At 33.0% G+C, this 25,568-nt stretch overlaps 1 protein-coding gene across 1 annotated transcript in view; it reads left to right on the forward strand.

Moving 5' to 3' along the window:
• Positions 1-25,568, forward strand: part of LOC111050435 (eukaryotic translation initiation factor 5B) — a 91,806-nt gene that overhangs the window by 31,785 nt on the left and 34,453 nt on the right. Inside the window, exons 11-18 of the mRNA XM_039424364.1 lie at positions 1,362-1,495; positions 2,098-2,315; positions 3,986-4,109; positions 4,931-5,098; positions 9,078-9,518; positions 20,170-20,246; positions 21,271-21,478; positions 24,259-24,354. Of these exons, the coding sequence (XP_039280298.1) occupies positions 1,362-1,495; positions 2,098-2,315; positions 3,986-4,109; positions 4,931-5,098; positions 9,078-9,518; positions 20,170-20,246; positions 21,271-21,478; positions 24,259-24,354 (1,466 nt within the window). The remainder of the gene's footprint in view (positions 1-1,361; positions 1,496-2,097; positions 2,316-3,985; positions 4,110-4,930; positions 5,099-9,077; positions 9,519-20,169; positions 20,247-21,270; positions 21,479-24,258; positions 24,355-25,568) is intronic.

Below are 25,568 nucleotides of genomic sequence, written 5' to 3' on the forward strand. Positions count from 1 at the left end.
AAAATATTATCATTATTATTAAAAATATTTATCAATTATCAAAACAATATTATTGAGGTTAAGTGGTATCAGGTAGAAAGCAATAATAGAAACAGATGCTCTTTTTTCAATTTCGACCATATGATTTGGTGATTTTTTTATGTAATCGTATGTACCATTAATTTTGAACATTAATTCTGAAAAATCTAGAAGGAAAATTGAAATTTGGGCTTCCAGGTGCACGAGATTGATATTTTTAGAATCTATGCAAAATTTGGAGATCTAAATCATTCCCGTTTTTCCGGTATGCAATCCACAAGTTGACATGTTTTGATGCGAACAAACACAACCCTACTCTCTCTTATTATATAGAGTGAGGTCCACGTTATAATAGCAGTGGATAAAGATGGAAAAATAGCGATGCCGATTCTCTGAATTAATTATATTTCTACACTGTCGAAAACATAATTGGCATCGTTTTGGACCTAGAAATGGATGGTACCACCGGCTTTGTCGAATGATAGACAAGGATAGCAAAACCAAAGTTGATCAAATACTGTCATTATAACGTGGACCTCACTATAGAAGCTCAAATGAGAGCCGAACTAACCTGAACTAAGTAATTCTATTGTTTTTATGTTTTTCAATCCATTTCTATTCGATTCTATTTCTTGCCAGAATTTACTGATCTCAAATGTTATTATTTATTTGTATGGTATAATAGACTTTTATGTCAGTCGTAAGAGAATCGTGATATTTGCACCAATTTGTTGGTGTGCTACTTATCATGTTTTGTAATATTTTGTTTTATTGATTTTAATCTCTTGAATTCTTATATTTATTGATGAACCTTATATAATCATATACGGTGATAATATATTAATAATTATCAACCAGCTCTTAGGCGCATTTTTTTATTACCTCTCTCTTCTAGCTTATCCAGTAGAAACTAACAAACAGGAATTTGTCAGTTTTCACATCAGTTATCTTTCCAAAAATAAGAGTAGACCTAAAGAAATTATAAAATTTAATATTCCATTCAAGTAATACAATTTAGTATTAAGGGATGAAATCCAGAAACTCGTTTAAAACTCCTTTAGTTAGGTCGAAAGTAGATTTATGTTCTATCTACTATCATTTTGAGTTCACAAAAACAGTTTCATTAGTATTGTAATCTTGTTGAATAAACTATGTAATATCTTGAACTTGTGCATTCTACTTAATCTTAAACTCAATAAAAATTGTTATTGTTTTCTTTTATTATGTTTTTGGGTGATATATGTCTTCAATACTATACTGCTACTATCTTCACCCTGATAACGGATTGGTCTATAAATCATTACTGTTTGAGAATTGTGGCCTGATTTATTTTTATTTTGCAGGTAAGACTAAGATTTTAGATAAATTACGAAGAACAAATGTGCAAGATGGTGAAGCTGGCGGTATTACTCAACAAATTGGAGCAACAAATGTTCCATTAGAAGCTATCAAAGAGCAAACAAAAATAGTCAAAGGAGTAAGTTTCTTGTATACACCTTTTTGAGAAAAGTGACATAAAGTTTTATTTTGTAATATTTTAGTTGAAGTTGGTAATAAGTACTCTCGAGCTATGGCATTCTATCAGGCTAAGCTGATTCTTTTTTAGTTATCAGTGATATCTTGGTTTTCTCTGTATGTTTTATTAATATTGTCATGAATATTATGGTTTGGAGTTTTCAAGATGCAATTGTGTTGCTTCTTCTCAATTTTTATGGACTATTGTTGAATGTCATTACAATGTCATGACAATACAATGAGTATTCACAACAAGGGGCCTATTGTATGTAAAAAAACTAATAATATTAGTAGTCAGCTGGTTATTAGAACAGGAAATTACTAAAATATTAGCTTGTATTTTCTCATGCAATAGGGCTCTGAAGAGAAGTATCACTTGATAAAATATGCCAATAATGATATTCATGATCTCTGAAGATTATATCTTACTTGATTTGAGAGTCTAGTCAACTAGTCGTTCAACTCTGTTTTCTAGTTATCCAAGAAGCTTGAAATATCAATAGTGTTTATAGATTATATATTTAATAATAACTTGTATTTTGTAACTAACAACCTAATCTTCAGTTTTCAGAGATGGAATTGAAAATCCCTGGACTGCTAATTATAGATACACCCGGCCACGAATCGTTCAGCAATCTTAGAAGCCGTGGCTCCTCCCTCTGTGATATTGCGATTCTCGTTGTAGATATTATGCACGGACTCGAACCTCAGACCATTGAGTCGATTACTCTACTCAAAAACAAGAAAACACCATTTATTGTAGCTTTAAATAAAATAGATAGGTAAGTCAATTTTTCCCACACTAAAAAAATATGTCTGATATAATCCAGAAAATACAGAATATAGAATTATGTTACTATAGAAGTATGAGTAAATGTAATGAATATTCAAATAATACATTACAATCTTTTCGTGGGATCCCTACGAAATATTCTCCTAAGAGGCTTCCCCTCTTTAATAATCTAATATCGGGGCACCAAGCTTCGCTCTGTAGTACAAAAGCATAAATCATTTATTGATACACAGAACATAATTCTTTCAAATGATTGGGGAAGGACCAACAGGCTTAGCTCAAAAATGTTTCTTCCCCGAATTTTGATGTACCGTATACACTATAAATACCAAAAAGTTGATTATGTTCCATACACTTTTGAATTTAAGTCCAATTTTCAGTCCAAACATCAGAAAAGTTTTGAATTTAGAATTTTTAAGAATCAAATTGAATAACAAAATAACACTCACTAATCACTTAAAACTGTAAAATAATAATTAACTATGAAAATTTTAATATGCAAATAAAAAAATAATGGATCTTGAATAAAATCATATTGTTGGTCATGTCAACAAATCAGATATGTAAATGTTGATCAAATCCATTAATCTAAATTGCCAGATAATACTTCTTGTGAGATCAACTGATTGATTGCAATAGTTTAACAGCTGAACATAATTCTGTCTCACTCCCACACAGGCACACGCATCTTCCGTTATCGACAGACGACGAAGTTATCAGCTGTTTTTCCAAGGATGAAAAATTACCATTTTTTTCATGTCCTTCAGCGAGTTTTCCCAGGAATGAGACCATGTGCAATCGAATTTTTATATCAAGAACCTCTTATATTGAAAATTTAATCAAAATCGTTAGAGCCGTTTTCGAGATCCGTTGGTCATACATAAATACATGAATACCCACATAAATAAATACAGAAATTGCTCGCCTAATATAATAGGATAATTATTTCACTTATCTCTAGAATTCAGTACTTTGAGAGCTCTCAATTATTGTATAGAAATAACTATTAAATTTTTCTCCTAAGCCATGGCCAATTTATAGTGTAACTATAGATGGCCATGCCTAAGCTATTCCTCAACAATATTCCTGTTTTCTAATACTTAACACATTGTCATCAATTTGTAGAGGCTATTAAGTCTCCACAATATAAGTAAAAATGTTTTGTATACTGATTTTATCAGCACCACAAAACAGAACAACTACCGTTCAATTAAACTTGACTACTAAAACTCCAATTGAGTAGGATATTGAAGCTCATCAGAATTATTGTAAGTTTTAATACTTAGTTTAATCCAATTATTACAAATTCAGGCGATCAGCTGTTTTGTTTCGATTATGCGAATCCTAATGGGATTGAACTTTGACTATCCTGCGAAAAATACAGTATTTCTTAGGTATACTTGGTTTTAAGTAAAACTTATTCATAAATATTATATACCATTACTCGAGTCTATAATAATTAGTATCAAGAGTAAAATAGGATTTAAAATATTTAATTTTGACGAAATTACAGTTTATTTTCAAAACACTATTAATTACTTCCATTGATTGGAATTAAATGAACTCACTGCAAATTTTATTAATAAAAATTAGTTTCCACATTTATATTGATTTGTTTACCAACTAAGGCAATCAATTTCATATTATTTATTTTGTCAGGTTGTATGATTGGAGTAGTATGGCTAGAAAAGATGTAAGAGATGTCATAAAAAGTCAGCCTTCAAATACTCAATTGGAATTTGAACAACGAACTAAAGAAGTTATTATTCAATTCAATGAACAAGTAAGTATGAATTTATGGAATCGATAAAATATCCATTTGATAAAATTATAATATTCCACAATCATGTCAGATGGGTGAATTTCAATGACTTATTCAATTGTAAAAAAATAGTTTTCAATGACTGCTCTAAGTGGACCAGATTCAAATCAAGAAAGCTATTTATTCTCTTGTGCATCAACTACTGTGATATATTTTTATTGAAAAAGCAATCCCATTTCTAAAATAAAAAAAATCCGGGAGTATGCTTTATACGGTGTATTTGAACATGGATTCTTAGTATATTGAAAGACTTTTGCAATAATTGTTACATTAAATTATAAACTTAACATTTCAGTTATGCATTCATCAAAAGAGTTCTTGACTAAGTCAATGAAGTCTTCATTTTTATTCCAATGATTTAATTTTGAGTTGGTTTATATTTTTGTTGTCTCTCACACATTTGGTCACTCAGCAAAGGAAATTGTATTATCAAATAGAATTCAGTACTATGTATTACTATATATTTTGGAAAACTGTTTCAAAGAACCAATTCTACAAAATAACATCACAGTAAAATAAATAGCCAGCAATATGAAGGAACATGAAGTGTTCTAGAAATCAAATATAAAATACTTCTCATCGAAAAAATTCATCTAGAACATCCAGAAACTTTTGTGTTCAAACAATTTTGGAGTCTAGGTCTAGTAGATAAATTCAATTATTATACAACAAACTTCAACTTAAAGCTACACAATTGCAATCTAGCGATTTTATTCCTTCCTCAAATTAATTTTATTGTGGCGTAGATATTATAACTTCTAACTTGAACCTAAATTTTGCAGGGTTTGAATGCAGCTTTGTTCTACGAAAATCCGGACCAGCGCAGTTATGTCTCACTAGTTCCCACATCGGCTATCACCGGCGAAGGCATGGGAAATCTGTTGGCGCTTATAATGGAATCTTGTCAAACTATGTTAGCAAAAAGACTCATGTTCTCCGAAGAATTGCAGGTGCGTAACGGTTTTGTTTGTATCAACTAGGATAAATTGTATTTTGTTAGCTCAATTTCCTGCGTCCAGTATAGAACTTAAAATTATTTGCGAAGCTCCCTGAAGTCGTTCATAAGCATCCTTCATAGATATTGGAAACCATCTTGTAATATCATCCTCGTCATTGAATTTTGAATTGGAGTTGAGAAATCTCCATTGAAGTTGAGAAAGTACCATCTTCTAATAGCATCCTCGTCATTGAATTTTGAATTGGAGTTGAGAAATCTCCATGAAGTTGAGAAAGTACCATCTCTAATATCATCCTCGTCATTGAATTTTGAATGGAGTTGAGAAATCTCATTGAAGTTGAGAAGTACCATCTTCTAATATCATCCTCGTCATGAATTTTGAATTGGAGTTGAAAATCTCCATTGAAGTTGAGAAAGTACCATCTTCTAATAGCATCCTCGTCATTGAATTGAATTGGAGTTGAGAAATCTCCATTGAAGTTGAAAAGTACCATCTTCTAATAGCATCCTCGTCATTGAATTTTGAATTGGAGTTGAGAATCTCCATTGAAGTTGAGAAAGTACCATCTTCTAATATCATCCTCGTCATTGAATTTTGAATTGGAGTTGAGAAATCTCCATTGAAGTTGAGAAAGTACCATCTTGTAATATCATCCTCGTCATTGAATTTTGAATTGGAGTTGAGAAATCTCCATGAAGTTGAGAAAGTACATCTTCTAATATCATCCTCGTCATTGATTTTGAATTGGAGTGAGAAATCTCCATTGAAGTTGAGAAAGTACCATCTTCTATATCATCCTCGTCATTGAATTTTGAATTGGAGTTGAGAAATCTCCATTGAAGTTGAGAAGTACCATCTTCTAATATCATCCTCGTCATTGAATTTTGATTGGAGTTGAGAAATCTCATTGAAGTTGAGAAGTACCATCTTCTAATATCATCCTCGTCATTGAATTTTGAATTGGAGTGAGAAATCTCCATTGAAGTTGAGAAGTACCATCTTCTAATATCATCCTCGTCATTGAATTTTGAATTGAGTTGAGAAATCTCCATTGAAGTTGAGAAGTACCATCTTCTAATATCATCCTCGTCATTGAATTTTGAATTGGAGTTGAAAATCTCCATTGAAGTTGAGAAAGTACCATCTTCTATATCATCCTCGTCATTGAATTTTGAATTGAGTTGAGAAATCTCCATTGAAGTTGAGAAAGTACCATCTTCTAATATCATCCTCGTCATTGAATTTTGAATTGGAGTTGAGAAATCTCCATTGAAGTTGAAAAGTACCATCTTCTAATATCATCCTCGTCATTGAATTTTGAATTGGAGTTGAGAAATCTCCATTGAAGTTGAGAAAGTACCATCTTCTAATATCATCCTCGTCATTGAATTTTGAATTGGAGTTGAAAATCTCCATTGAAGTTGAGAAAGTACCATCTTCTAATATCATCCTCGTCATTGAATTTTGAATTGGAGTTGAGAAATCTCCATTGAAGTTGAGAAAGTACCATCTTCTAATATCATCCTCGTCATTGAATTTTGAATTGGAGTTGAGAAATCTCCATTGAAGTTGAGAAAGTACCATCTTCTAATATCATCTCGTCATTGAATTTTGATTGGAGTTGAGAAATCTCCATGAAGTTGAGAAAGTACCATCTTCTAATATCATCCTCGTCATTGAATTTTGAATTGGAGTTGAGAAATCTCCATTGAAGTTGAGAAAGTACCATCTTCTAATATCATCCTCGTCATTGAATTTTGAATTGGAGTTGAGAAATCTCCATTGAAGTTGAGAAAGTACCATCTTCTAATATCATCCTCGTCATTGAATTTTGAATTGGAGTTGAGAAATCTCCATTGAAGTTGAGAAAGTACCATCTTCTAATAGCATCCTCGTCATTGAATTTTGAATTGGAGTTGAGAAATCTCCATTGAAGTTGAGAAAGTACCATCTTCTAATATCATCCTCGTCATTGAATTTTGAATTGGAGTTGAGAAATCTCCATTGAAGTTGAGAAGTACCATCTTCTAATATCATCCTCGTCATTGAATTTTGAATTGGAGTTGAAAATCTCCATTGAAGTTGAGAAGTACCATCTTCTATATCATCCTCGTCATTGAATTTTGAATTGGAGTTGAGAAATCTCCATTGAAGTTGAGAAAGTACCATCTTCTAATATCATCCTCGTCATTGAATTTTGAATTGGAGTTGAGAAATCTCCATTGAAGTTGAGAAAGTACCATCTTCTAATAGCATCCTCGTCATTGAATTTTGAATTGGAGTTGAGAAATCTCCATTGAAGTTGAGAAAGTACCATCTTCTAATATCATCCTCGTCATTGAATTTTGAATTGGAGTTGAGAAATCTCCATTGAAGTTGAGAAAGTACCATCTTCTAATAGCATCCTCGTCATTGAATTTTGAATTGGAGTTGAGAAATCTCCATTGAAGTTGAGAAAGTACCATCTTCTAATATCATCCTCGTCATTGAATTTTGAATTGGAGTTGAGAATCTCCATTGAAGTTGAGAAAGTACCATCTTCTAATAGCATCCTCGTCATTGAATTTTGAATGGAGTTGAGAAATCTCCATTGAAGTTGAGAAAGTACCATCTTCTATATCATCCTCGTCATTGAATTTTGAATTGGAGTTGAGAAATCTCCATTGAAGTTGAGAAAGTACCATCTTCTAATATCATCCTCGTCATTGAATTTTGAATTGGAGTTGAGAATCTCCATTGAAGTTGAGAAAGTACCATCTTCTAATAGCATCCTCGTCATTGAATTTTGAATTGGAGTTGAGAATCTCCATTGAAGTTGAGAAGTACCATCTTCTAATATCATCCTCGTCATTGAATTTTGAATTGGAGTTGAGAAATCTCCATTGAAGTTGAGAAAGTACCATCTTCTAATATCATCCTCGTCATTGAATTTTGAATTGGAGTTGAAAATCTCCATTGAAGTTGAGAAAGTACCATCTTCTAATATCATCCTCGTCATTGATTTTGAATTGGAGTTGAGAAATCTACATTGAAGTTGAGAAAGTACCATCTTCTATATCATCCTCGTCATGAATTTTGAATTGGAGTTGAGAAATCTCCATTGAAGTTGAGAAGTACCATCTTCTAATATCATCCTCGTCATTGATTTTGAATTGGAGTTGAGAATCTCCATTGAAGTTGAGAAGTACCATCTTCTAATAGCATCCTCGTCATTGAATTTTGAATTGGAGTGAGAAATCTCCATTGAAGTTGAGAAAGTACATCTTCTAATATCATCCTCGTCATTGAATTTTGAATTGGAGTTGAGAAATCTCCATTGAAGTTGAGAAAGTACCATCTTCTAATAGCATCCTCGTCATTGAATTTTGAATTGGAGTTGAGAAATCTCCATTGAAGTTGAGAAAGTACCATCTTCTAATATCATCCTCGTCATTGAATTTTGAATTGGAGTTGAGAAATCTCCGTGGAAATTTTTATTCCATCGATAACTGCCAATAAGGGAGGGGTTGCAAGCTTGAACTATTATGAAATAACGAGTACAAGAAAAAGCAATGTTGAGGATTATTCACATTTTTGAGACTGTATTTAACAAATATTATTAAGCCGAGTATTGAGTAAATTTGTATGGCTTGTATTGGTTGGGAGTTACTTGCAGGAATGTCCTAACTCGCTTGAATAGTGAATATATCATTCAAGCCGTCAATGAGCCTGACAACTGTCATACTTCTGCCGAGACCGACAGTTGAACGTTCCTATCCCATAACATGAGAGTGATCTGGTCTTATACTTTTGTTTATATTTGGGTTTGAGTACACCACGGATCACTCCAGCTATGGAGAAAAATACAATCTCAACCAAACCATTAGTTATATTTTTTGTAAATTGTTTTTATTAAAAAAATGTTATCGTTATAGGATTGGCTGTGAACAATGATTTCTGTACGGTAATACGTGGCATTGTATTTTTTCAGGCAACAGTATTAGAAGTGAAAGCCATCCCAGGTCTGGGTACGACGATAGACGCAATCCTGGTGAACGGAAAGCTGAGAGAAGGAGACACAATGATAGTGGCCGGCACGGACGGACCAATCGTGACGCAGATTCGATCGCTGCTGATGCCGCAGCCAATGAAGGAGCTGCGAGTGAAGAACGCCTACCAGGAGTACAAGGAGATCCAGGCAGCGCAGGGAGTCAAAATTGCCGCCAAAGACTTGGAAAAAGCCATAGCTGGCTTGAATCTGTTGGTTGCACAAAAGCCGGATGAGGTGGAGGTGATGAAGGAAGAGGTGGCAAAGGAGCTGAAGAGTGCTCTGAGCTGCATCAAACTGGCCGAACGTGGTGTCTACGTGCAGGCGTCCACTCTTGGCTCTCTCGAGGCGCTGCTCGAGTTTTTGCGCACCTCCAAGATTCCAGTGAGTTTATACTACACTTACCATCAGTCTATTTTGATACAATGTCGATTTGCATACAGCATGAATTGAAAAATGTAAAAAATCTTAAATAAGAAAAACCCATTTAAGTAGAAAAAAGTATAAATCCAAGTTGTCCCATTATAGAAATATCTATATAAATTCATGTATCAAGTTTTTAATTGTAAAGCATTGTTCATTTCTTTTCTATGCCACATTTTCATTGTCTGCCTCCACTGTAAGAAAACGTACACCCCAATAAAGGTTGTGATTTTTCTCATTTAATAAACGACACGTAGGGCACGAAAAGCGAGTTACACTATCCAAATTTTGGGAAATATAGGGTATAGTGAGGACATCAATTTTATTTTGCACTTTTCACTATATAAGTAATCAGTAATAAGATAATCAAATTCATAAATATTTATTTTCTTTATTAATGATGATCTTTGTTTGGCGTAAGTCTGATAAGTTCAGTTTCAGCCGCAGTTCTATCAGAGTTTGGGAACAGTCATTGGCAAATGATGGACAATATTGTATATTCAATTCAATGCATTGCCATTTTCTAGTAGTTATTACTATACTCTATACAGGGTGTTCACGAACTACCTACCAATACTGTAGGGCATTGTTCCTGAGTAAAAAACATATCTAAATATCATATTTAAATTGTCCGGAAGTATTTTTCAGTTACTCACACAGCGGCCATTTTGCTTTTTTCACTTATTATTTTTTTCTAAATAATGGTTAAACATACGAAATTGAAACTTTGCACGATCATTAATAACAACTAGACAAAGCTACAAAAAAATTATAATGATTTTTCAAATTCATAAAACAAATTGGCGGCCATTTTTTTTTCTTAACTCAGAAACCGTTGATTTTACAAAAACTTTACAAGAATAACTTTTTTAGTAAATTTAATTTCCTATCGATTGGTACCAGAATTTTTAAAATTGGACCAATATTAACTGAGATATGGCAGCTTTAGTGGTTGGTGACCCACCTTAAGAGGGTTATGTAACGTTATTTTATTGTTTGAAATTACCTAAAATCGCTTACTATTAACATTCAATACAAATAGAGATTGTTGCATCATTGAGGCGACTCTATCAGCATGCCTTGGTTTGCACTGCAACAAACTTTCAGTGGTAGCCTATCACTAAGGCTGCCATATTTCAGTTATTATTGGTCCAATCTTAAAAATTCTGGTACCAATCGATAGGCAATTAAATTTACTAAAAAAAGTTATTCCTGCAAAGATTTTGTAAAACCAACGGTTTCTGAGTTATTTAAAAAACAAAATTTTAAATGGCCGCCATTTTGTTTTAAGAATTTGAAAAATTATTATAATTTTTTTCTAACTTTGTCTAGTTGTTATAAATGATCGTGCAAAGTTTCAATTTCGTATGTTCAACCATTATTTAGAAAAAAAATAATAAGTGAAAAAAGCAAAATGGCCGCTGTGTGAGTAACTGAAGACTTCCGGACAATTTATATATGATATTTAGATATGTTTTTCACCCAGGATCAATGCCCTAGAGTATTGGTAGGTAGATCGTAAACACTCTGTATATTGTATTGTAACTATACTGGGACAATATATTTGCAGCAAGAGATTCAACTCAACTATTTGATAGGAGTGAACTACGATTAGATTATACTTTTGACGACGATCTTGAATTATTGTTATTTATCCTGCGAGTGGGAAATAACTATATTTCTCCCCCAAAGGAATAGAATTCCATCTTATAATCGAACTCTTGCTTGGAACTGTTGTTGCTAAATTGAGATCGTTCTTCAGAATACTGTACTTCGAAATTGATTAGAAAAAAAAACTTATTGCAACTTAACACTAATTTAGTGAAATTCTCACTGCCTCACATTTTCTTTTTTTAATTTTCACATTGAACCATAGTATAGCATGAAATTGAATTAACTGTTCTGAATTATGATTACATTTGAAATCATGCTACGTTATTGTAGTATTTATCATTCGATATACAGCCAAGTCAATTTGCATTTGATCCGTTTATAGTGAAATAAGCTTTACAATGGCCGTTTAATCCTTTCTTCAGACGCTTTTGAAATATCTGTGATGTGAGTGGTGATTTGTGTCAGAGAGGCATATCAGTGCACACCTGGATGTCTGAAGTCTGTTTGCTTATTGTGATATGAAAGAGGGGAGTGCAAAAAAGGCATTCAGCAACTCTGCGCTTTATTATAAGTGAAATGAGTTTAGATGAATACACATTTGAGGAATGTAGAGCACTTGAGCTGCTTGCTTGTTGCACGGGCATGTTTGCAATTCAAGGTGGTGGGGGGGGGGGGTGGCAGCGCATTGCATTACTCAACTAGCAGCTGCGTCAACTCTTTAGAATCAAGCATTATCAGTAATCTCTCTTTTTCCTTTCAATCCTCGTTATTTCACTCGCTTGATAAATATCTCAAACTCTCGCTTTCTCGTTTTTATCTATACATCTCTCGTTTCTTATTCTTTTCTAAGGAGGAACTTAAAAATATTTAAAAGATGATGGTACTGTACTTTATGCAAACAAAATCAATAAAATAGATTTTGTAATAAAATTCCATTACCCAGTGCAGTTGAAAGTTATATTTTTTTATGCTGAATGTTTTCACTTCCGTACCAGTTCCATTATAACTTTCATCACCAGTTATTTATTTATTCAACTTCCAACGGTACAACCTCAATTTTACAAAGAAAAATAAAATAAGAAAAACAAATACAAGCAACATAAATAATACAAATAAATTATAAACTTAAATATCCATTTTAAGCATAATGTTTTTCTAGAATTTGTATTCTACAATGTATCTCTGTTAGAAGACTATTGACTACTTTTCACTTGTATTCTATTGCCTACTTTCCACTTGTATTCTATTGCCTTAAAACATTCAATGATTGAAAAAGTTATCAGGAACCATTGCTGATTGAGCTTTTAATTGTTCAGTACTAGGTCTGACCATATTCACTATTCATAATGAAGGCATTATATAGTTTATTTATTCACGTTTCTATTCATGCAGAGCTCTGCTGTTTTATTTTTGTTTAATAAAAATATTTGTTTAACATTGTATCCATACTGATCAAGAATTTAAAAAATGCATATGGAACATAAATGACCCTACACTGTATTAACTCAGGGGTTGTTTAAACAATTTTCCCCATTATTTTCAGTTATATATTGTATAGTGTAATGTATTTTTTGGAACAATAAATGTCAAATTTCAATTTAATAATATTAATTCCCCTTGGGATAAATAGTGGACATTTTTGCGCCATATCAGAATGCAACGGTTCTGTAGTGCGGACTTGAAGAAGCTTTGATGAAAAATATTTTTCGGTTACTTTGGGTAAAAGAATACACATATTTTTTATATTCTCTGATTGATGAGAAATTATTTCAATCTGAAATTAAAATACTCGGATGTATTATTTTTCACGTGAAAAATATGTCACCGTGAAAGAGCAACTATATACTTTTATCATGTAATCAAAGCAAAAAATAAGGCATTCTAAATTGGTTTTGTAATGAGAAAACTGACCTTAATGGCCGATCGGGAATCGCCTACTGAATACAACAACAATAATTGTTACGGTAGATCGTGAAAAAGCATCTCTATGAATACGGAAAATCAATTTTTTTTAAACCTTGATAAAAATAGATGTTTGAAGTGTCCGAAGTCCGGACTTCTCTTAGTGAAAGTCAGAATGCTTGTAAGGACGTGTCGACATCCCATTTATGGTAGCTCCCATATAATGCTACTTTGACCAGCTCAGTTGATGATTCAGTGGGATCAGGCGTGGGTTTTTCTGAAAATAACTCAATATTGAATTGTTTCTTATGAGTTATGCCTCAATAATGAAGGTAATCGAAACCAAAGTTATTCATTGTTCCTAATATTGTTATTCAAAGTTATACATGCACAAAATCAAAACAGTGATTAGGAGCGAAACAACAACAGAATTAATCCAGAACTATTCTCCCCCGAATTTAGATATTTGATGAGCCAGTCTTCTGAATGAGGTTCCGTTTATCTCGTTGTTTATAATATTATGAACATTTAGTATATTCCTAATAAATTATTATTGAGTCTCAAGTCGATATTCTCAATAGATATCTGATGGAATACTATAGAATTCTTGAAAAGTTGATAATATCAAATTCTTGGAAGACTTTCTAAATGGTTGTCTTGAGGGACACAACATGATGATGAGTGACCTCAAGATGTGAGTGATGAAATAGCTGTAAGTTGCCAAGTAAAATTTCCACTATAGTTAATGAATGATGTGTGTGCAGTGAAACTAATAATTGTCGGTGGAGGGCGGTCAAAGCCATTGAACAGCCCCACCCCCACCCCCACCCCTATTCAACGACCTTGCTCCTCGTCTCAATTTCGATCCATTGCTCCAATTGTAATTACTCCATTTAAGCAGCTTTTGCTTGCTGCTTCTTCTCTACATTACAACTCCATCTTATAACTTACTACCTCATAACATCGACATTTATCATTATTTACCCTCACCAATTTTCAATTTTATGGCTTCAATTATTAGTTTACTTATTCACTTATTCTTGTTTTCGTAACTAAAATAATGGATGGAAAGGTATGAAAAAACCGCAATACTCATTCCTGAGAATTGCCTTACTATATTTTTTATGTCATTTGGTGGGGGTGATGCCCACATAAAGCTCTAGTTTTTTTTATATTCTACTTGTGAAGTAGATATTTTAAGCAGTTGAATGGAGGTTTCAAATGCAAACTGCCATTTTCAGCTGATAAAGATGAGTGAAAAACATGGAAAAATAAAAATTTCTCAACTTATTATAGTGAAAGCCTAATACTTAGAAAATAATAAGTGACTCAAAATAACATAAATTTAAAAAATCTTGAATCAAAAGTTGGATGGGTTAAATAAATTAATTTATAATAATTCAAACTTTGAAATTGCTATTTCAGAATCAAATTTATCATTTTCTTGAATCTCTATCTTGAATAACTTTCTCCTGCACGAATATTTTTGGGATCTGTGTTTGAAAGATTCCTTATTAATCTCTGCAGCATATAAATTGGGATATTGTGAATTTCATTCTGAATTCTTTGTTTTAATTCAACCACAGTTATTAGTTGAGTTATTTGATTTGATATAGCTTTCCACTTTTGCTTTACGGTTTGTTAACTCCTGTTTTTTTTTTTGTCACTTTGAATAATCAATCAATGGCGATTGTAGTGATTTGTATTTTCATCCGTTTGGTTGCTACTATCTCCACAAATGAAACCAATAATACTATCTGTAAATGAAATCAATAATGAATTCAACATTTTAATAAGTAGGTCAATATTGTAATAATCAGCCTGATATTTTAGCACATACCCTAGCTATAATTTTGAATGAACAATTCCATAATTGTTACCAAAACATTATAACTACAGGAAAAAATATCAAAAACTCTATGCTACAGTACAATAAATTAGGTATTAGTTTAAATAATGTTATCAAAATTTGAATAAACCAAATGGTAGTGTGCTATTAGAACAATGCAATATTGCGTCAACTCTTGATTTATCGTTTTTTACCCATCTCGTCCAAAATTTAATTTCTCTTCATACTCATATTCTCGGGAGAATGTACCCCGATAACACCCCTCTGGCTATACACCTGTAGGCCTATGAAATCAATATTAAATTCAACATATTAATAAGTAGGTCAATATTGTAATAATCAGCCTGATATTTTAGCACATACCCTAGCTATAATTTTGAATGAACAATTCCATAATTGTTACCAAAACATAACTACAGGAAAAAATATCAAAAACTCTATGCTCTACAGTACAATAAATTAGGTATTAGTTTAAATAATGTTATCAAAATTTGAATAAACCAAATGGTAGTGTGCTATTAGAACAATGCAATATTGTGTCAACTCTTGATTTATCGTTTTTTACCCATCTCGTCCAAAATTTAATTTCTCTTCATACTCATATTCTCGGAAGAATGTACCCCGATAACACCCCTCTGGCTATACACCTGTAGGCCTACTTCATTATTTTTAATACCACAATTCATATAAAAATCATTTATTACAAAAGCATGAACAATAATAGATCACTCTAAAAGTATGACTGGTTGAAAAGTTTTTGAATCCCAAATTTTTATTCCAGTGCAACTCAAATACATGACTCGATGACAAAGTCATGACATGACATGACAAAGAGATGACATGATACATGATACAGTGCAACTCAAACCTAATACGACATTTTCGAAGGTTGCGTGTAATATTAGACCTAGGAATATAATATTAAACAGGGCTCGATTTGAGGTTAAACAAGTGAGCTCCTCTTCCACGAATTTTTTGGTAGAAATTGATGAGTTGTATGAATATGGGTGATGATTCCCAAAATTGAATTTCCACGGTTCTACATTCACATACACTACTGTTATTCCAACGAGATATTCACATATTTCTATGTAGTTTCTGAAAATATTTTCTTCCATCCATTAAAATATGATGTTGGATGAAAGCAATGTAGTGAGTTGGCAGTTGGCAGCAGTCGGATGTCAATTGGCAATGTGAGGGGGACTCATGGGGGAGTGAAGGGGGGGACCCCAGAGGATGTGGCGGTTCCGCTTCCTTCGTCTGGCAGGATGAGGCTCATCAGCCCGCTTAAGGCCCCTCTGCTCTACGCTGCTCTGTGCCCTAATTTCAGCATTACTGCAATTAACATTCACCCGTCCTCACTCGGTCTCTCTCTTCTTTCTATCTATCATTCTCTATATATTTATCTATTCATCCATCTATCCACGAGTATCTGTCCATTTATATATCTTGTTACTTGGTTTTGTACTACGAAGAATAAATTTTTTTGTATATTATGCTAGTATGTTTTATAATTAAATAGTATTGTCAATATTTCGCATAATCAAATGAAACAATGTCTCTAAAGCTGAAAGTAGCTATTGTACAAGGAACGCTTGAGCTACAGAGAAAGTAAAGACGGAATGTACTGACGTCCAGTGCTTTTCATTTCGTCTCTTCACATGTATTTCCATCTAAAAATATCATATTCACCAGATAGAAACTGGTGGAAGTGAGGTAATGAGAAGCAATGAAGCACTGGCCTCTAGTAACTTGCTGTCTTTACACTCATTCTCTTGCCGCCAGTAACGTGCTGTCTACACTCTCACTGTCTCATTTTCGCGTGTCAATAATACTCGTATGTTAATTTTCATTCAAAGTTCATTACTTTACAGATTCAATAATATTCAATGAAAATTATTCTCTATCACAAATGAGTTTCATTTATTAGGAAAAACAATCTTTTTTCAGTCTGTTTATATAGATATAATATATTTTTTAAAAAAGCTGCCTCATCAAGTTCAGTTTATTTTGACTTGTAAGTTTCGCTACATAGCTTTGAACAGTTTGATATCCAAATTAATTTACATTTTTACTGTGCAAACTAATTATTAATCAATTTCCAACAAAAAATTATATTTGTCCTATGTTGAACACATACTGTGTAAGTGACCGGTAATGTGTGTTATTCGCTAGATTTTTAGAATACTAGAAGATGAAACTCACATTGCTAACGGAATGTCATATTGGAAATGATATATCAGCCATGCATTCGTCACTATGTGTTGTACCTTTTTTATTAGGTATTTATAAAATGAAATCATTATTTCATGGGACTTGGCTCCAATCTGTAGCCTGTTGCTCAAAGCTTTTCAGGGTTGAAGGGTTCATTTTTTTATTGATTACAATTTTTTTTAAGAAGTCTCTATTACATCACCTCTCTCAAAACCATGGGGTTGTACTAATGAGTGAGTTATTTATGAAAAGCTAATAGGAAGAATGTCTTTATATTGGTTTTAAGATTATCATCCAACCTATATTTTTCTCGATAACAAATATTGCTTATGTTTAGACGAGTCTTCATAATAGTCCAGTCAAGGAAAGGTTATAGAGGGAAAAGTTTGGAAGACAATTTTCGACCCAGCAGTTCTGTTTAGGGTAGTAAGGAGGTAAACATATCAAAAGTCCCCACCCCTACCTCCTGTGCTAAGGGGGTGGGAGTGGTTCAAAGGTACAATTTTTTGTTTCTCGCATATAACTCGAAACCGATGTATCTTACGAGCATAACTGTTATACACAAAATAAAAGCTCACATAATTCCCTACCATATTCAGCCAACAACTTTTCCTATATCTTTTTTAGTTTTCGAGATATCCGCTCTTGAAGGTGTGACATTTTTGAAAAAAAGCGTTTTCCTCCATTTTTACTTTCCTTGCCCTATTACCATAGGTAAGGAAATTATTGCTTTCCAAAAAAATTAAGGTACATTAATTTCATGTTTTCTATACGTTTCAAGGTCCCCTGAGTCCAAAAACATGATTTTTGGGTGTTGGTCTGTGTGTGTGGGTGTGTGTGTGTCTGTGAACACGATAACTCCATTCCTAATTAACCGATTGACTTGAAATTTTAAACGTAAGGTCCTTATACCATGAGGATCCGACAATAAGAAATTCAATAAAATTCAATTCAAAATGGCGGATAATGGCTAAAAAAACATATTTTTCACGGTTTTCTCGAAAACGGCCCCTAACGATTTTCTTCAAATTTATACCCTAGATAAGCCCTATCAACTGACATGAGTCTCATTTCTGGGAAAATTGCAGGAGCACCGTAACATTCCTGAGAAGAATAAATTTTGTTAAATTTCTATCACGATTATCTCAAAAATGACTTGACCGATTTTTTTCAAATTCATACCCTGTATAGTTATTTATCAACTCTATTAACTGGCATGAGTCTCCTCCCTGGGAAACTAACAGGGGGTCCACCCCATCCCTGAGAAATTTACTTTGTAACCTCCTTCTCGTGCGTGAGGTAGGTAGGTAGAGCAGTTTATTCAAAAGAACACTTGTCGATATTTTATTTGTAGAACAGCTGTTTTGACAACTTTTAATAAATCCTCAAATTTCATAATTCAAACAAAGGAAAATGAACTCTGAAAACAATAAAAATAGTATAATTATAGTTTTAATTATTTAGCCGCCAATGGGCATTATGTTATTCCCCGAAATTATCCTCTTTCAAGAATGAGGCTTATAGATCAATGAGCAAGGAAAGTTATGTGAGTGTACCACACCAGATTTTTCTCTTATAACTTTTTAAAAATCGATGAGAAAACCCCATGCTGATTATGAGCTCATAGAGCATTCCAAGGAAAACTTGGAATAGTGAAATAATACGTCATTCCAAAGAGAATCCAATGGTCTACAAACCTACGATAAGAATTGGTTTTTATGATGCATTGTTGGAGAGTTATAAGCCCTGAAAGAGCAAAACATTGGATAAAATCCTGTTATTTTAACAATTACCTTCAAGAGCGAATATCTCGGGAACTGTTTGGAAATCACAAAATTCCACCAAACAAAAAGTGTAGAGAATTTATCAAGCTTTTTTTTGTATCGTTAGTTATGTCGGTTGAAAGCATTGTTATCAAGATATGAGCGTGGAAGCAAAACGCTGAAAAATGCAACTTTTAAACCACCCTCATCCCCTTAGCAAATGAGTTAGGGATGGGGACTTCTGATATGTTCTCCTCCCAGCTAGTCTCAACAAAGCTGCAAAGTCAAAAATTGGGTTCAAAACATTCCCTCCAAATTCCTTTGTCAATTGGTCTATTGTTGCGAAAATGGAGATTTTACACTCAACACTAAAGCTGCTGCAAAAGGTGTAGGGAAATAAGTAAAAGCATGAAATTATACATCAAATTGATGAGAATTTAATGCTATATAAGTTCATAATCAGCATGGATTTTCCCCCTCGATTTTTCAAAAGTTATAAGAGCAAAAATAGAAAAAAATTGGTGGCAAACGTGTTTTTTCAAAAATGTCACATCTTCAAGAGCGGATATCTCGGAAACTATAGGAGATATAAAAAAAGTTGTGGAATGAATATTTTAGGAAATTATGTATGCTTCAATTTGTTATATGCCAGTCAAGTCCTTAAGATATGTAGTTTTTGAGTTAATTGCGAGGAACCAAAAAATGGTACCTTCAAACCACCCCCACCCCCTTAGCACAGGGGGTAGGGGTGGGGACTTTTGATATCTCCTTACTACCTTTAAAATAACTGTGGGGTCAAAAATTGTCTTCCAAACATTCCCCTCTATACCCTTTTTTGAGCATTCATTGCCTGGACTATAAGGAAGCGTTGTAGATTCCATGCATCGATTGCAGATACCGCTGAAGAGTGTCTGAAACTATTAGTTATCAGAAATTAGCAAAATCATGTTTAAAGATCTCTTAACTATGGGCCTGCATATTGTGAAATAAATGGGTAATTCAGCTACTTCCAGTAATTTGGTGTCTTAAATTCAAATACTTTTTTAAAATATAGTGTCTCTTGTGTAGTAATTAATTAATCTTAATTATATTGATTAATTATATGAATTTAGAATCAAAGTTTTCATATTTTAGTTCAAAAATTAATGTAATGCTACTATTAAATCCTACCTCCATCTACCCTTGGATGATGGGAGGAATTCAAACAGTTTTTATTGGGAAATCAGTTTATATGACACATTTCACTAATATATTGTTGTACTGTTTTCAGTACTCGAACATCCGCATTGGTCCAGTTGTGAAGAAGGATGTTATGAAAGCATCAACTATGTTGGAGCACGACAGTCAGTAAGTAGTTGTTAATTCTGACTCTAAATAGACGTATTGAGCGTTTTTCAAATGCTAGTATTTCTATCTGAAAGGACAGTGAGTGTCTTATGTTTTTTCATGTTCCGTTGTAAATCAACACTTCCTAGCAGTGTGCATATGATACTAAACGCGTGATAAATCTCCATAAGTAGAGCTCTGTCTTCATATTAATTAAAGATGAATCTTTGCTTCTTGAAAATAAAATCTTTTCTTGTTTTTATTTTTGAATTGACCATGAAGCGGCCAACCCACATTATTTAATTTTTGATAGGTCAGTGAATGTTGGAGCACAACTTTAATCAAGGCCAACTTATGCAATTCAAATTAAAATTGTTAGAGCCTTTGATTCAAATAACGATTAAATGCAGTAGCGGTCAATGAAGGTTTGCTTTATATTAGTTAACTAATGCAATTTATGCAAATTGTACCTTGCCCGAATTTGTTTGTTCAGTGGTTCGTCTATAATCTGCATGGTTAACTTAAATTCCCTACTAAATCCTTTTAGCATAGTAGTTGTTAGGTATGTGAATAGTTAATTTGCATATCAAAGTCTTGGAAGATTTTCGAATCCACTTCCTTATAGTTTGCAGTCAAAATTTCGATGACAATTATCTAGCCGGTATAGCCTAGTGGGCTGGAGCCTCGCAACTTTAGTCTGTTTTGCTGCTGCGTCGATCATGGGTTCGGTCCTTACATCGTCTGGCATTTCTTGTGTTTTTTTTTGTCTCATTATCTACTTTCATGTCATTGACTTGTTGGCATAGACGGCAAAAATTTCAGAATTGAATATCATTAGAATTCAATATCTTATAGAGGCAAAGCTGTTACATTTCTATAAATCCAAATATATTCAACGTTTCTCTTATCCTGCTCCAATAGAGTAATGGATAACTTAAATTCCCTACTAAATCCTTTTAGCATAGTAGTTGTTAAGTATTAAATTATTAATTAAATAATTGATTGATTTTAAATGTAGTCAATTTTCTGTTTCCTCTCTTCGCAGGTATGCTACGATTCTTGCATTCGATGTGAAAATAGAAAGAGATGCACAAGAGCTGGCAGATTCGGTTGGAGTGAAGATATTCCAAGCCGACATAATTTATCACTTGTTCGACAAGTTCATGGCCTACAGAGAACAGCTCAAGCAGAAGAAGCGCGATGAGTTCAAGCATGTTGCCGTGTTCCCATGCAAGCTCAGAGTGCTGCCCCAGGTCAGAACACCAATCACCAACACTAACACCTTACACCGATAAGTGAAATTTGATCTTTGCATCAAAATAAAAAAATGTTTTTATGAACTGGTAATACTGTTTGAAAGCTGCAAACTGTTATCTGTAAAACAAATAAAATGTAGCAAGCTTGTATCTTCTTATTGAGGGTGTTGTTGCCCATAGAGTCAGATTGTCAGATTCACTTCGAGTTGTCAGCATTCTTATAAATAAAACCAAATGCTTCCTATTCAACCAATGCTGACAGTTTGAAAATGTATCTAACCATTGTATTCTCTTTTATGATCAATTTCAATTAGTTAATATTCATACTAATAATATCTCTCAAACGAGCTATTCGAAAATATAATATACCGATGTAATGAAGATGAAAATTATCAATAGACTCTCATTATTGTCGGGTTTCAAACGAAAAGCAAGTGATTTTGAAGGCATATAATATTAGTAGTTGTTGTGCTCGCTAGTAAAGCCTTATTAGGACAACTACCCTATTTTTCCTTTTTTCTGAGGATGATGTCTATATAAGTTGTAGTCTTGTGCGTGTGCTACAAATATTTCACAGTCAATCACTGTTTCTAATTTTACTGCTCTCCTAGATACTTTAAAATGTATGCAGAACATAATATTCAAAGTACTTGAAGATAATCAAATCAACTATTATTATTTAATTAGTTGAATTCTCAGTGAATTGAAATTCAAATTGAAATGTCAAATCATCATATAAATTGAAATAGATGCAATAAGCTCTTTTACCTATTTTCCTCCCTCCTCCATTTTAGTGGCTTCATTGTATTTCTAGACAATTTATTCTATATAAACCAAGCCGCAATACAGTATTAAAACGTGAACTTCTAGAAAATATATTCCACCATCTCTGTCTCTGTATTGAAGCATTTCCGGACCTCTATCCAAAGGAAATGTTTCATCATTTTGATGAGTACCGAAATCCCTAGAATTATTGATGATTCATTCCTAACATTTATGTGACCTACAAGGAAGTTCCTGCACATCTCTCCATCACTGCGTCATTCTTTATTTATCATAATAGGCAAGCCCCGGTCTATAAATTGCTGACTGCCCAAGACGGAAAATTTTTATGGACGTACAAATCAGTTTAAGTTAATCAGGTCAACACATTACAACAAATAGTTTGTCTAAATGAAAATGAACTATGTACATTGGGTCTAAACAAAACGTGAAAAAGTAAATTCAATAGGCCCAAGAAAAGAGGGTGGAATTTATGTCAGGCTGCCCAGGGGAGAAACTCACAATAAACCGAGACCTGAGAATAGGGGGGAAAATATTGAAAAATAAAAAGTTATCTGGGATAATGTAAATACGTGATCAAGGAAGTCTAATAACTGAATCATTCTCATAACTCAGCACTCTGTTCTAGATATTAGTGAATGAAGAAGCTGTTATATGTGTCATTCATCAATAAGTTTGTCATATGAACTCAAATTTCTTCTGATGTCTATTTAAGGAAGCATTTATACCTCACGCTTCTTGTAAATGTCTCCTCTACACATTTCAAACTTACGCTACTCTTTGTGTATCAATTATTATTTATGAGGCGTGAAGTCGTTAAACTTCTTTGTTAGGAAATTCCACGTACTCTCACGTTAGAAGATTGGGCCTATTAATAGATAATGACTGAATACTGAGGTCTATAATTTCCGTGAGGAATAAACATTACTTAGTAATTTTAAATTAGTAAACAAGTATGTTTGAAAATGTAATAATGTCTTGAAATCGTCAGTTGTCCTGAAAATGTTTAGTAAAATTCAAAATATGGTACTTAATCCTTCTACATAAATCATTCCGTATATTGTGTTATGTTGAATTAGAATTGTATTCAATTCAGACTCAAAAAAATACTTAAAACACCTTAATATTTCTTATGCAAGGATAATTTAACAGTAGGTTTCATTGGAGATTCTATTCGTATTAGAAAAGTTATTTTTCGTTGAAAATTCAAAATATTGGTCCGTCATCTCGGAACTGCCATTTTAAATCCAACTTCATTTTTTTAAATGGGAAGGTGTTCATAGGATACATTATTACGATACAGAATTTCAAAAGTAAATGAATGACGTAAACCGCACATCGATATCTCAAACCGTATCTGACAGAACTTTTTGGTTCAATGTGTTGAATATTATGTAAAAGGTGTTACTATAAAATGTTCACTAACACTTAGAAAAGTGACATTTTATAGTTAAGATTTTTTATGCAATTATTTATTTCATTTTTGTTTTTTCCCATTTAAATAATGAACTTTGACTAAAAATGACGGTTCCAATTAGTTTTATAGTGAACGTTTTTAATAATTATTTTTAAAATAAAAATTACCGAATATTTTTTAAGACAACTCTCAGATGGAGGTGAGCTAAATAATACATAATATAAACTATAAACTTCATTTAAAATCAACTGAACACATAATTTGTAAAATTAATTAGGTTACACTGTATATTAAGACTATTTAGTTTTCAAAAAAATGTTATTCTTAAGGGTAGGCGCACACCAGTTAGTCAAGACAAGACATGATCAGACACGTTCAGTCACAATACTTCACAGTTGCTTATGAAGACATGTCTAATTGCAATGACTAATCAGTGTGAGTTGCGTCATAAGCAACAATGTGAAGTATTGTGACTAAACGTGTCTGGTCATATCATGTCTTGTCTTAACTAACTGGTGTGCGCTTAGTCTTACACATTAATTTAGGCAACTATTTTACTAATATAATTTTTTTACAGTTCGTTTTCAATTCTCGTGACCCAATCGTGATGGGTGTCATCGTAGAAGCTGGAATCGTGAAGGAAGGCACGCCGATTTGTGTTCCTAGTAAAGAGGTAGGACAACATTTTCAATTTTAATTCTCAATTCACCTGAAAATTAAACATCCCATCCCATCTGATCCATCCAATTTTGATAAAATGTTCCGGGATTGTAGAGTGCATGAAGTTCCAGATGCTGGAAATATTAATTAACGGTCAATCTTCCATTTTTTGAGTGGCTGGTGACGATTTCGGTTTGGTTTGTCATATGAGTATTCATTTAAATAAGAAATTACAATAAAATATTAAATTTTTCAGACAGCCTTGAAGGTTAAAAATGAGTTTGGGTTGTCGTCTAAATTTATCACAAGAATTCTCATTCATGAATGCTAAACATTTTAATTACAAATGAAATTACAACCTGGAAAAGTGAAATTCTTTGTTGTGGCGTCAGTAATTTCTAAACTCCAGATTTATAATTTCGTATTTTTCAATCCTCAACTCGAAATCGATCATAACACATTAATTTGATGATTTTTAGTCATTTTGATTAGATTGCCAACGTATCACTATGCTTCTTTCATAAATGTTCAACTTAACGCTCTTAATATTCATTTTTGTCTCGCGTTCTACGTCTGTAGATAATTTGAGCTTCTTTGTCATTATTGAAGTCCGTTAGAAAGGATATTATTGACCACGTGCTATCGATAGGTGTAGGATTCGATACCTCAACCAAACTACTATCTAGGTTTCTTGATTTTCCTCAATCCAAAATAGTTTCCACAAAAAACTCGCTCCAGCTTGATCTCAATACATTCAGTTTGAACGGTCATCTGTCTGATATGAATATCAGTGTTTGTAATTGATATCACTAAGAGAAAGACTGTTTACAAGGCATGGCAGAAGATTCCTGAAGGTGAACACCTTTTGTAATTGAGCTCTGTCGATTGCTTGAAGGCGTTTTTTGTATTGAGGTATCTGGACGGACGGACGGACCTACAAGCTGCAAGTATCTGTTACAAGCCTGTGGCTTTGCGTCAAGTCTGATCCATTTACAACGCAACAGATGGCGTTCACTTTGACCAAGTCAAACTTATTTGTAATCCGATTCAATTCTATTCATTTTGGGCTTGTATTCTTCAATATGTTGAACATCCGACCCCTATAACATTAGTAGCCATTTTTTCAGAAATCTTTGTTGAGCTCAATAAAACAGGTTGTTTTTAATATCGATTGAGCCATTAGAGCATTAGAACTCAAAAATAATATTTCTCTTTGATATCTATTTT

This window comes from Nilaparvata lugens, chromosome 3, assembly GCF_014356525.2.
Source record: "Nilaparvata lugens isolate BPH chromosome 3, ASM1435652v1, whole genome shotgun sequence".
NCBI classification, from domain to species: domain Eukaryota; kingdom Metazoa; phylum Arthropoda; class Insecta; order Hemiptera; family Delphacidae; genus Nilaparvata; species Nilaparvata lugens.